Raw genomic sequence first — 14,241 nt, 5'->3', positions numbered from 1 at the left:
AAATATTAAACACCACTTAAATTAGGTTTTCAACTCCACATTTTCTCTTTAAATGGTTGTATCAAAGTTTTGCTTTTTCCAACACAATAAACATACTGGTTAACATGAGGTTGCCTGGTAAGTGCTGGTTGGCTCTGCAAAAAGATACGAAACATGGTTCTTATTTTGGAGAAACTTAAAATTTAGTCTAGAAAGTATGCTATTGGCACAAACACAGACAAACAGATCAGTGGAACAGAAAAAGGGAGTCCAGAAATAAACCCAAAACTGATTTCTGACTAAGATAAAAAGCCAATTTCATGGAGAAAGAATAGTCATTTTCACCAAATAGTGCTATAACATTGGACATCGGTTAAAATAAATTTCAGTCGATACCTCACATCATATATATACACAAAAATAAACTCATAATAGTTCATAGGCCTAATTGTAATGCCTAAAACTATGTAACTTCTAGTAGATTACACTTATGACCTTATGTTAGACAAAGATTTCTTGGATATGACACCCTCTCCTCAAAATTAGTAAATTAAACTTCATTAAAACAGAAACTTCTAATCTTCAAATGACACTGTTAAAATAATAAAAAAGACAAGCCAAAGACTGGGAGAAAATATTTGCAAATCACGTATCTGATAAAGGATTAGATTTTTTCTTTATTAATTGTTTTTAGAGACAGAGAGAAGTGAGACGGGAGGGGGAGAGAAACATGGATTTTGTTGTTCCACTCATTTATGCCTTCACTGGATGAGTCTTCTCAGTGCCCTGGCTGGAGATTGAACCTGCAACCTTATCGTGTCGGGATGACACCCTAACCAACTGAGCTACCCAGCCAGGGCCTGAAAAAGAACTTATATGCACAATAGGTAAAGAACTTTAAAANCCAAAGACTGGGAGAAAATATTTGCAAATCACGTATCTGACAAAGGATTAGATTTTTTCTTTATTAATTATTTTTAGAGACAGAGAGAAGTGAGACGGGAGGGGGAGAGAAATATGGATTTTGTTGTTCCACTCATTTATGCCTTCACTGGATGAGTCTTCTCAGTGCCCTGGCTGGAGATTGAACCTGCAACCTTATCGTGTCGGGATGACACCCTAACCAACTGAGCTACCCAGCCAGGGCCTGAAAAAGAACTTATATGCACAATAGGTAAAGAACTTTAAAAACTCACTAATAAGAAAACAAAATCCAATTTTTTAAAAGGGTGGGGCAAAAGATTTAAACAATTTCTCAAAGATCTATGAAAGGTAAACAAAGGTAAGCCCATGAAAATATGTCAACGTATCATTACTCAGTAAATCAGAACAATGACATACTACTGCACACCCACTAAGACGGCTGAAATGAAGAAGACAGACGGTAACACGTGTTAACAAAGACGTGGAAGGACTAGAAGGCTAATACACTGACTGGAAATGTAAAATGGTAAACCATTCTGGAAAACAGTTTGATGGTTTCTTAAGAAGTTAAACACACATCTATTATATTACCCCAATCATTCCCCTTGCTAAGTATTTACCCAAAAGAAATAAAAGCTTATGTTCATTCAAACACTTGTACCTAAAGGCTCATAACAACTTTATTTGCAACAGTAAAAAACTGGAAACCCAAATGTCCATCAACAGATGAGTGGATAAACAAATTGCAGTGCATTTCAATATAAAAAGGAATAAACTATGGATACATATAACATAGATAAATCTCAGAATGACTATGCTGAATGGAAAAAGCCTGTTGAAGAAGGGCATACTCTATGATTCTGTTTACATTATTCTAAAAATTGTGAACTACACTAAGGAAACTTTTGACGGTGATGGTTTCACAGATATATACACATCTGATCTTATCAAACAGGTTCATTTTATTTTATGTCAATTATACCTCAATACAACTGTTTTTTAAAAGCGTACTCTTGCCCTGGTCAGGAGTTCAGCTGGTTAGAGTGCTGTCCCAACAGGCCAACACTGTGGGTTCCATCCCAATCAGGGCACAAACAAGAACCAACCAGGGAATATGTGAATGGGTGGAACAACAAATCACTATCGTTCTCCATCCCAAAAATCAATCAATAAAAAATAAATAAAATAAAGTCTTAAAAAAAACATACGCTCAAGGAAAAGAATGGAAACCTAAAGAGCTATAGTAGCTCTATTGTGCATTGCAAACACCCAGTGCAAGATCAATGCAAGGTGGGCGCTAAAACACTCAGTGGGGCCACAGGGAGCAACCCAGTGGAGTACAAGGGCTATGAATACAGAGTTATAGCAGTGCAGGGTTTGGAAGGGGTTCGGGTGGATGAGCAGGAAGAGGATGTCCAAGAGAGGGGAGCCCGGATATTAGCAAAGGCACATGCCTCACATGGGACAGGAAAATGTGGCATTCAATAAAAGCTCCCGGCAACCACTGCCCTAGGTATTCTACACACTTCATCCCATTCATACTCCTTCAAGAATACATATTATCCACACCTCACAGGTGAAGAAACTCAATCTCAGGAAGGCCAACGGACATTCAAACTGAAGGCTGTACTGTCTGAAATCTGTGCAGTAATTCTCTTTCTGCGGTACAACATTGCCTCCAGTTAAAGAATGCAAAAGCCCACATTAAATCATGTTCAATTTACACTGTGGGATGTAAGTATAGTCTGGAAGTTATTTTCAGCAGGGTCTGCAGATCTGTGTCGTGATCATCCATGTGGGTGCCCTGGAGGTGGGATCTCCTCCTCCTGGGAGGACAGGAGGTGACAGAGACCAAGAAAAGGAGGGGACAGAGTGTGTATGCAACGTTTACCTAGACAGAATGGCTGGGAAGTGAAATACACATGCAGCCATGACACACACAGACAGCTGGAGGGATTCCCTTTTCCCCAGGAGAAATGGTGGACCATTTTCAAGCAGGCCACCAATGCAAACCGCTGGCAAACGGTGAACCAGATCAGCAAGAGTACCATCAACTCTTGGAGGCCCCTCCGACCCACAAAGACGCACTCCAGCTAGTGTGGACAGAAATACACTGTGTGCTAGGGACCTCACTAGACATTTCTATCAACTTTACCCTCCCCACGAGGTGTAAACATATCTGTTTTGCACCTGAGGAGCTTGTGGGAAGGAGCCTGGCCAAGGTCACAGGGCTGGTCTGCAGTGTGGCCCTCACCCAGAGCCTTAGCCCCTACGGCGGCACTAAACAAAAGCTGCAGGAAAAGGGAAAAGGGTAGAAAATATCAGAGTGCATCATGCATAATAAGAGTAAATACTGCTAGGTGAATGCTGGTTCACAATATAAGTGTATTTTTTATTGTGGACCACAGGTAAACAGTTTTTATAGGCCTCTCCTGTTAAGGAAAGGTTTCCTATCCCAGATACTCGCCTTAAGTACCTGGGGATCTTTGCTTCTGAAACCCTGTGGTGTTTCTCAGAGTTTCTCAGGTCTCACTCCACTTTGGGAATGGCTAGTAGGGAGCTTTAAGTCATGAAAGTAAACACCCCCAACTCTTGGGCTCCTGGGGAGGGCTGGGCTGTCTCAGCCAACATCACCTAGTTACTCAAGTTGAGTAAGAAGGACCTGAGAAAGGTGCAAAGTGTGAAGAGGACGAAGGATGATGGCAGCTTTGAAAGGGGCAATAAAAGGGCTAGCACTTTTTAAAAAGGCAACAGAAAGGAACTATAGGATTTGGGCCTAGATGGAACCCCACAGAGGGCTCTTTCAGTGTCAGCAGGGGGTGGAGGAAGCTGCAGGAGGAGGTGAAATGTACAAGAGGGCAGTTTGTGCTGTTTCATAAAGGTTCCCTGAAAGTCCGCCAACCGTTAGATGGGGCTGCACCAGGGGCTGCAGACACAAAGAAAAGATTCATCCTCTAGCAATTAGAGGGGAAAGTGGACAAGAAAACTGACAATTCACTGCTATCTAGGTGTAGGGGCTCGAGCGAGGGTGCCCTGGAGATAAAACATCTGCCTCTTAAAAAGAAGGCGTCAAAGAGAGAAATGAGGGAAAGATTGTGCCAGGAAGAAATGGTGGCCTTCCTGGAGTTGGGGAATGTACGTTACAGGCAAGAAAAGGCTCCACACTGTCCATTGGTTCCCACAGCATAAAGGATAAAATCCAAATGCCTCTGGCCTCACAAGGCCCTACGTGGGCTGCCCTCTCATCCCATACCTGGTTCATCTTCCCCACAAACTCCCTGCTGCAGCCACACTGGCCTTCTGGTTCCTCACCTTGGCGTCTGGACTGGCAGCTGCCTCCACCTGTCGGGCTCCCTCCAGGCCTCCCCTCAGCCCAACAGCAATTTTACCTCCTCTGATGGAAACTAGGCCCCACAACTTCCTTTTTTAAAAAAAGATTTATTTATTTTTAGTCAGAGGGAAAGAGAGGGAGAGAAACATCAATGTGTGGTTGCCTCCCGCATAACCCCTACTTGGGACCTGACCTGCAACTCAGGCAGGTGCCCTGACTGGGAATTAAACCGGGGACTGCTTTGGTTCACAGGCCACCACTCAATCCACTGAGCCACACTAGCCAGGGCTAATAACAGTGTCTTCTTAATAGTACTTATCACTATACAAAATTATCTTTTTACTTTAAGTTCGTCTTGTTTACTGTCCATCCTGCTCACATATATACACATACAATCTAATGTAGAGCAGTAATAGACTAGCTCATGAACGTGATGCTGGGAAGTTCAGATTGCACTCTGAAAGCCCCGAGGAAATCACTAAGGACTTTAAGGGGAGACTAACATGATCAGATTTGCACTTCAGTCAAGTTCACTCTGGAAACAGACTCCGTAGCAGGGATCAACGTGTAGAAAGGGAAGGGGTTTACAGTAAGTCACTGTGGCATAAAAATTATTGTGAGCTGAAGGCATTTGGATTCCTGATCCTTCATTCACCTATAGCAGAGCCTCTCAGAATTCAATTGTCATAAATCTCCCCAGAAATGACTGTTATCTCCTCTTAGATGATTAGGGACTGCCACTGAGCCAAGAAGTTGACACCACACCCAAACAGACATTGTCACCAAACTATGATACCCCCAACTACTCTCCAATGGGCCCATTTGTTTTTCCTTAAGTGCCCTTTGACCATCCCCTTCTAAGAAGGCATTTGCTCTCCCAGAAGTGCCCCTCTGCCCTCCCCCACCCTGTTAATGTGGTAGATAAGCCCCAAATTCTACCAGCCAATTTTTTTGTGAACTGTCATGAATTAGTATGTAATTAAATCTGTTTTCCTCTTGCTAATCTGTCCCTTTAATTTGCAGGCCCCCAATTCAGAACTTAAGAGAGTAGAGAAAAAGTTTTTCCTCTAGAACACTAATGAGAAACGGAAAAACTAAGGCACAGCCTGTGGAAATTGACAGAAGGAATGGATTTGTGAGAAATTCACACCAACTCAGTAATATCTGGTGATCCATGGGACACAGGGGGCAAGGGAGAAAGCAGCTCTGAGTTCCCGGTGGGGCAGACCAAGTGAACGAGGGTCCACTCACCAAATGGCATTAAAAAGCAAGATGCTCTTTGCCCTGGCTGTGGTGAGAAATGGATCCAGAGGCTCAGAACGGCCATAAGACTGAGGTTGCAGACGGGTCTACCGTGGGAATTCAGGTTTCGAAGGCCATCCGTGCCTTGTTGGTCCCTTTTGTCCCTGATCTTCCTGGCTGAGTATGAGGGCACATTTGAGATTTTAGCCTTGGGCACCATGAAGCAGCTCAAACCAACCTGCTCTTCCCACCCAGCAGGGACCATTTACTAACCACAGCAGAGCAGGAAGGGCCATCCCTAATCCTCAAATCAATAGTTTGCTCTTTACAGATGTAAAAACTGAGGCCTTTGGGCCGACCACAATAAACACCCAACAGGCATATGTTGGTGGAGATGGTGACTGAGCTAAATTTGAAGGTAAATTACCTGAAAGCTTTAAAAAGCAACTTTATGTCTTACTTTGAGCTGGGTATGAAGAGGATGCTCCTTCTGCCCAGGGAGTTGATCGACTTCAGTCAGAGGCACTGAGCATACATACCTCACCTACTTTGCACTGGGTCCTGTCAGTACCAAGCAGCCCAGCTTTGTAACTAGACTGCCATAAGTTCCAGGGAAACTCATCCCCCAAGAAACAGCATTAGGGCAGGGGTTTTCCTACCCCGCCGCTATCGGTCTTTAACCCCAGCAGGTTAATTAATCAGTAACTGGCAGAGCCAGTCGGAAACCGGTAGGCTGTGTAAATACAGAAAGGACAGGAAGAGAGATCCAGTGTCCTGAGCTCCGGACACCTGGGGTCCAGGCCTGGCTGATCTGTGGGTTGGAAATGTCACAACAAAGAAGGAGCCAGAAATCAGTAAAATGGGAATTGAAAGGCGATGAATCTCTCCTACATAATTCTAACTAGGTTGGCCCAGCCTTCCTGGGCTCAAGGGATCTCTGAAGAGAATGAGAAAAGGAATGAAATTCACTTCGTAAATTCGGAGGTAGTATACAACTAAGAGCTATTTTACTTAAGTTCTCCAAGAGGTGACAGCTTTAAACAGGTCCAAAATGGGAAAAGCAAAGATTTAATGAAAGAATAAAATAACAAGGTAGCACAGAGATCGAAAGTGGAATGGTTTAAAAAGTACTGGGTTAGCCCTGGCTGGTGTTGCTCAGTGGATTGAGCTCGGGCTGTGAACACAAGGGTCCCCAGTTCGATTCCCAGTCAGAGCACATGCCTGGGTTGCTGGACAGGTTCCCAGTAGGGGGGTTGCAAGAGGCAACCATACTTTGATGTTTCTCTCCCTCCCTTTCTCTTCCCTGTCTCTAAAAACAATAAAATCTTAAAAAAAAAAAAAAAGGTACTGGGTTAGTGGGAGACTAGGGTTCAAGTCCCAGGTCTGTCACTTACCAGCCATGTGACCCTCTTCATGTGCCCTGGCCCATAAATCTTGTATTTCTTCAACTATCAGTCTCCACCAGCACGTGTGTGTATTTGCATGCATCTGTACACACCCAGCTCTATTTCTCCCCCACCCCAAGCCTAGGTAAAGAGATCATCTTTTGTGGAATGTGACCACACATTCCTTTCTCACAGTGAAACGCTCACTCAGCCCTAAGAGAAAGTTAGAATTTCTTCCCTATTAGCATTCTGTGGGGTCAACAAAGCCTTAAGGTTCCATTTTTTTTATGGTTTTATGAAGAGGCCTCCGTTCATTTGCTCCATTATTTGTGGGCCTTTCCATTTCTGGTCAATGGAACTACTTACATATTCAAAACTCAGGAGTTCAGCAAGAAATTCCAACCCAAGTGGGAATTAAATACATGCATAATGACAGCAGCATTAACAAGAGACTGCAAAGTCAGGAAGATTCACTATCCATGTGATTAACTACTTAGTAAGGAGGGTTAAATGCAAATAAAACATATTTTCAAAGGCATAAAGCTGATTTTTATTGATTTTTATTTGTATGTGAAAGCCAAATATTCCTTTATGAAATCCTCTCCCATTACGCTGGCAGGTAACTAAAAAATATGCTTCCATCCATGACGCTTTCCTGAACAGATGTACTCAATAACATTTCTAATGCATTACGATCTACCAATGCTCCTGCAAGAAGGAAATAGTGTTCTTGTGAACTTTTCTTTTTAACAATCACTTTGAGAGTGACTGAGGCCAGTTTTACGTAGTCTCCCATTTTACACACTGAGACACCAAGCTGGCATCTTCCCCGAGGGTCCTCAAGAGAAGTCAGCCAGTTCCCTGGACACTTAAGGCCAGGAGTGAAAAACCTATTTGTTCACAGCAGAACCAGGGAAAAGCAACAGTCACAAGAGAGCTTTAAGGTTTTTGCAGAAGAGGGAGAATAAAAAAGGGTTTTTTAAAGGTAAAGGAAGTATAAAGGAGGTAGAGGAGAAGACAGGGGGCGGGGGCGGGGAGGGGGGAGAGAAGTGGCTGTGGTAGGAAGTGAAGTGTGTCACCAACAATAGCCTGGGTGTGGGAAATTGAATAAAGCAGAGTGAACTCTGAGAGACAGACAGTCACCTGGGACTGGAAAAAGATGATCTTTCAAACTCAGAGCCACATCCCTTATCCAAAACTTGATGTTTCTGCCTATTTCTATTAGACCGCCCTACGTGTATTCTAATATTAACATGGGAGAGATGTGATACAAGTGGAGAATCAAGATTCTACGATACACTGAATCACTGACACATGTGGACACACACCTGATACAGCATGGCTCGGCTGGCTGAGCATCGTCCTGCAAAGTGAAAGGCTGCCCGTTTGATGCCCCACCGGGGCACGAGCCTGGACTGCAGGCTAACCCCTGGTTGGGGTGCATGGGAGAGGCAACCGACGGAGGTTTCTCTCCCTCTCTTTCTCGCTAAAAATAAATAAATAAAATCTTGTTTTAGAAGTCTTACATAAAAATATGCTATGTGTATTCAAACAAGCCCTGTGCCTAAAGGTGTGGCTTCCGTCACACCATTTTAACCTGTTTCGTATTTTTACTATTCCAGCTCGTATGTACCTCTGTACTTCCAGGGACAGAAGGAAACCCAAGAGCTTAGCTATGGCCAGGGCTGTAGTCAACCCAACTCTTCTGGACAGGGCAGAATTATAAGGAAAAGGACTCACCTTTCCACGAACTCTGACCCTCTCCTAACCTTTGCTCAGTTCTACATCACGTTGTGGCTGTGGTAAAGTCCCCTGATAACCCTCGCATATCAGAACAATGACCTCTTAGTCTCAAGGAACTGCAAGATGAATTCATTAGTAATTTTTTAATCACGTTAAGGGTTAAAAAGCTGACACTTATGATTAATAGTTGTGAATTCCTGGATTCACAGCATTTACACCTATCAGGGAAGTACCACCTGCTGACTTTAGACTTGTGTGTGTGTGTGTGTGTGTGTGTGTGTGTGTGTGCGCGCGCGCTTCTAGTAACTACCTAAACTGTCACTTCCTCAGACCTTAAGCAAGTGCACAGGCTGCTATGGGAACACGCCTGTACTTAGCTGGATTGTGGGTAAGTGGCTGTCTTAGTTAGGCTTCCCTTAACTATTGCGACTTTGGGGGAGAAACCAACTTGACTTTTTTAAAAAATCCTCACTCGATGATCTGTTTATTGATGTGAGAGAGAGAGACATCATTGTGAGAAACATCAAGTAAATACTTCCTGTACGTGGCACCACCAGGGATCAAACGCACCTTTTTGTGTATGGGATGATGCTCCGACCAACTGAGCCACCTGACCCAGGCCCAATTTCACTTTTTGATTAAGTATGGTCTTTTATTTTTTTAATTATTTTATTTATTTTTAGAGAGAGAGGAAGGGGGGGGAGAGAGAGAGAAAGTGAGAGAGAGAAAGAGAGAAACATCAATGTGTGGTTACCTTTTGCATGCCCGTATCTGGGGACCTGGCCCACATCTTAGGCCTGTGCCCTGACTGGGAATCCAACCAGCAACACTTCAGTTTGCAGGCTGGAGCTCAATCCATTGAGCCACACCGACTGGGGCTAAATATGGTCTTTTAATTGTTTTCCTTATTATTACAGTTTTTAAAACACAGTAATGTACTAAAGATTTAAAGTCCATTGCCAAAAACAATTATTATTTTTGATGCAATTGTTTTCAATGGCTTAATTTATTTCCCTCCTCTGTCCGGAGATTTATCTGGAGCACGAAAGTTGAAGGTGAGATAACTACCCTGGAAAGGGGCATTGAGAGGTACCCAAATCTGTCCTTAAGAGAACTAAAGTGCCCGGGAGCACACCCGGTATTCATGAATAAAATGTGGAGTGCATGCCAGGGAAGTGCAATTGAAGTCTCACCTTAGCTGCACCACGTTTTCAAACTCAGCACAATGTGGTAAAACTTCAAGATACCCAGTTTAAAAATAAAATCAGAGCTTCCTTATAAAACTATGGGAAATGCAAATAACACTATCCACCTTCAATCTACTTTCTTTTGCACAGCAATGCTACTTGGTCCTGCACCCCACCCACGGTAGATTTCTGAACTCCATAGAAAAAGTCCGGGTTTCCACTGAGCACAGGCACTGAACTAAATCCATGAGGAAGGTGAGGGAGGAAGACAGCTCATGAGTCCCGCTTTCTTTGCTCATGGTCCAAAGTGCACCGCATCCATCTGCCCTCCGAATCAGTAAATCCCTCCCCACCCTTCCAAATTCCTTTTTTTTTTAAGTTTGAGAGTAGATAAATGTAAATTTTACCAAAAATAACACAGGATTCGGGGAAGAAAAGGGGCCACACGTGAAACCTGACGAGCTCAGGGGAGGCCTGCGTGGCAGCCTTACAAACTCAGAGACCAAAGTAACCACACAGGATGGTCTGAAATGAAAACTAACTAAAAGCAGTTCATGGCGGGTAGTCAGGTCCTAGGCCCGTATTTTTCCTTAACAAGGTCAATCTTTATCTTAAATGAGCCTGTCCATGTCTACATCTATGATAAAATACCTTTGGAATGTCAGATTTCCTTTTTCTGGACACCGCAAAGCACAGGACCCACATCTGGGGGAGACCACGAATCCCCTCACTGTCACTGTTATCATGTTAACTGTCGACTGTTAACTACCCTGTACCCACCTGTGTCAAAAATGTGTCTATCATTTTACCTTTTATCCAATCCCAAAATTCTTCTAGCCCTTCCCCACCCCAGCTTTGCTTCCTCCTGCCTCCTTAATCTATTACCAATGGATTCCATGTAACCCTCTTAGGCCTCCTCTTTTGACTGTAATGTATAAAATAAGGAGCAAAACTGCCATTTTCCGGAGCATTTCTCAATCTGTTGAGATTTTGCAATTGTCAGTTTGGCTCAAATAAACTCACAAAAATTCTCTACAGGTTTGAATGTTTCTTACACTGACAGATTATAACACAACAGGTACCCCGTCAGGCCCATCAGAAATCGAGACGACCCTTTGGCGGTCAACGGTCCCAGGAATGGAAGTCACAACTCCCAACTTCTTCCCTCATCCCACTTCCCAGGGAGTGCATCAGCTGGTGTGACACTTGTCAGGGACAGCCTTTGCTAGAGCTGCTGGATGAGGAGCCTATCTGCTACTCCAGAAAGCGACCGTTCTGACAGGCTCTGCATTCGGGCCTAAAGTTCCAAAGCAAAGCCAGGAGCACGTGGCAAGAACAGGAGCCTGAGACGACAGAGGAAGACTTCTGAGAACAGACCACCTATGCGCAGCAGGCCCAAGTGGGGAAGGCCTGGCTTCAGTAATGTTCGAGGAAAGCAAATGTTCACTTGTGGGTTCTCTTATCACATCAATATACTCAACACGCTTTTATTTTGTAGCAAGATTCCAGGTTGATCCTAGAACTCACGGGGGAGGATTTTACCAGTGAAGTAATCAAACAGATCAGTTCTGGGAGGGTTTGCCTCTGGGTTAGGGCAGCAGCGAGGAGCACCCAAGACCAGGCTCTGGAAACCCTTTGTTTCAAGAATCCTACCTCTGAGGCAAAGCTTTCCTTTCACTTCAATTTCGAGTCCCCAGATCAATTTGAAAAGTACCACCTTAAAGAGCTGCAGAATAAGCAGGTCTGTGCTTTTCAGGGTAACTCTCTGGCCCCCCAGGACAATGATCAAATTGCAGGGCTGTTCTTCCTGGGTATAGTCTTTTTCTTTCTTCTTTTTTTTTTCCACAGTACCACAAATACACCCTATTGTGTGTCTATCACGTCAAATACCTTGCAAATACATCCCCCTTCTGAATCTCTCCGAAGTCTCCCAGAATCTAGGAGGAGCCAAGGAGTGCAATTTGAATAATAATGAAGTGACTGAACAATTTAATTACCAAAGGTAGCCCTAGGGAACTCCAACAATAGGGTTGAACAAACGCCTTTATCTACGAAAATGTAACCAACCACAGGCTCAACTATGGGACCAATTATGGAGAGTGCAAAAGAGAGGCACACAGGTGCACACACCAGTTTAAGCAAAGGGGGATATTAGCACAAACCCTCCCAAGAGACAGGCCAAGATGAAAACGAATGGCTTGGAAAGCTTCTCTCATCTCTCAGGCTCAAGGTTTAGTTAACTCTCTTCCCTTTCTGATTCACTGAATGTAGCACCTACCATATGCAAAATAATGGAACTGTTCTTCTGAGAAAGGCTTTGAAGAAAGAATTTAAAATAAGCTCAATGAATTTTAATAAAAGTTCTTCAAAATCAACAGTTACAATGGTACTTTTATCCCTCACACAATTTCTTCAAAGTGAAAAATTTTCAAGTTAGTTCTTTCTTTGGAGGACACAGCTTCATCCTGATGTTGTGCTTAATAGCCTCCTTCTACTGACCTTTCCAAGTGACCTTACAATAAAGGACTTTTTCCTTGCTTTGGAGGAAAAGAAAAAAAACCTTTCCGAAGACTTAAAAGCTCACAATTCTTTTAGGCCTTAAGAATTAAATGTAGGGAAGCCCTCACAGGCTGAACAATTGCTAGATGCGGCTTCTCAAACAGTAAACAGAGTTTACTTCTCTGAGTGGCAGAGTATTCCCCCACCCCGCGCTCACTCCAGGGCAGGCAGAGCCGTGCCCAGGGGGTGACTCTGGGTGCAGATAAGGCGTCCTAACAACCGCTCTTGCCTGGATCCCGGAAAACCCTCGGCCACCGGGCAACTCCTGTATCACCTGGGTGCATCTTCCCGCCTCTCCACGGGTGCCCCTAAGCCGCAGACCCCGGAAGCCCCTGGACCCCTCCCGCGACTACGGCGAGGGCAAGACTGACACCCGCAGCTGCCGACGACCCTGCCAGTCACGCTGCTGCGGCTGCCTTTTTTAGCCACGACATCTGACCCCAGCTTTAACAGCAGCATTCAGGGAGAGGTCCTAGGGCGAGCCGGGCGGTGCCCCTTCCCTCCTCAACCCCCAGATCCTGCCGAGAACTCGGATGAGAGGTGGGGGACGTACCCGGCCAGCGAGCGCATGTTTCCCCAACCCAGACTCTTCCTCTCTGTGCTCTCCCCCACTGATCCTGGTACCCCACCGTCGCCCGCACCCGGGCTCCCCCATTTTGCAGCCTGCGGTCGCTGCTCGGTAGCTGCTCCTGCGCCCCTCCCCGCCCCCACCCTGCAACTCCGTCCTCCTGGATCCCATCCAAGTCCTCGGCCAGTGCACTCGGCCGGGCCGGGGGCGGGAAGAAACACAGGGAAGGGACCGGGTGCCGGCCGAGGACGCGCGAGGCTGGGGACCAGGCAGGGGACCTGGCGCTCACCTCCCTCCTCCGCCCCGCTGTCCGGGTCGGCATCCGAGGAGTCGGGCCCGTCCCCGTAGTCCGCTAGCCCCACCAGCTCATCCTCCTCGTCGTCGTCCTCGTCTTCCAGCTGCGGCTTCCCCAGCACCTGGCTCATTGCGCCCACCCGCCAGCCGTCCCGGGGGCGGTAAGTTCCGGGTTAGGGGCTAAGCCTCCTCGCTTGCCGCTCACAACCTATCTGAATTGGGGTTTTGTCTAGAGTGCGGCGGGAGCTGGCGGGCGCTGGCGGGAGCCGGCGGGGGCCGCGAGTCCCCGGGGCGGGCGGCGTCCTGTCCTGGTCTGGGTTTCGCGGTTCCCAGCGTGCCCGGGCCCCTCGCCGCCCCTCCCTCCTGCCAGCGGAGGACTCAGCCGGAGCGCGGCAGTTCCTCCCCGAGGAGGGAGAGAGAGAGACTGCGTGACCCAAGTCACCTGACACACACTGTCTCTCTCTCTCACTCACACACACACACACACACACACACACACACACACACACACCCGCACGAGCGCGCGCGCGCGCGCTCCCGGGCGCAGGCACCGCTCCGCGGGCGCTGGGCGGAGGATCGACACACACTCTTGGGGGTGGGGGGTGAAACGCACAGGGACACAAGAGGGGTACCCCCAGGCCGAGTGGCAGGAGCCCACCACGGCTGCGCGCCAGGGGCCCCCACGCGCTGCTTCTGCGCGTTGTCCCCACACAGGCGGGAGAGCTGAGGGCCTGAACGCTCTGAGAACCTCTCCTCCACTCTCCCCGACTCACCTCCGACACACACACACACCCTACCTTGGGCAGCCATCTCCAGCTTTTAATCCTAGGGTAGGGCTCCATTCCCTCCATTGGAGCTCCATTGCCCCCCCCCCTTACACTGCTGTGCCTGGGCTCCCCACTGTAGCAGCGTCCCTAGGACACCCCATGGATGCTGAAACGCCCCAAGAAGCAAACTCAGAGAAATGCACACGGCAGAGGCACAGTCTCCATAGCAATTGCCTTTTAGTGTGCCTTTATGGCTCAAAGT

At 46.4% G+C, this 14,241-nt stretch overlaps 1 protein-coding gene across 1 annotated transcript in view; it reads right to left on the bottom strand.

Moving 5' to 3' along the window:
* RRAGD (Ras related GTP binding D) overlaps positions 1-13,640 on the bottom strand; it is a 38,792-nt gene extending 25,152 nt beyond the window's left edge. Inside the window, exon 1 of the mRNA XM_037039301.1 lies at positions 13,208-13,640. Within this exon, the coding sequence (XP_036895196.1) occupies positions 13,208-13,343 (136 nt within the window). The 5' untranslated portion in view covers positions 13,344-13,640. The remainder of the gene's footprint in view (positions 1-13,207) is intronic.
* Between the last annotated feature and the right edge of the window lie 601 nt (positions 13,641-14,241).

Source organism: Sturnira hondurensis, unplaced genomic scaffold, assembly GCF_014824575.4.
Source record: "Sturnira hondurensis isolate 20B ecotype Veracruz unplaced genomic scaffold, ASM1482457v3 Scaffold0025370, whole genome shotgun sequence".
NCBI lineage: Eukaryota > Metazoa > Chordata > Mammalia > Chiroptera > Phyllostomidae > Sturnira > Sturnira hondurensis.
This window is presented reverse-complemented; position numbering and strand designations above follow the sequence as displayed.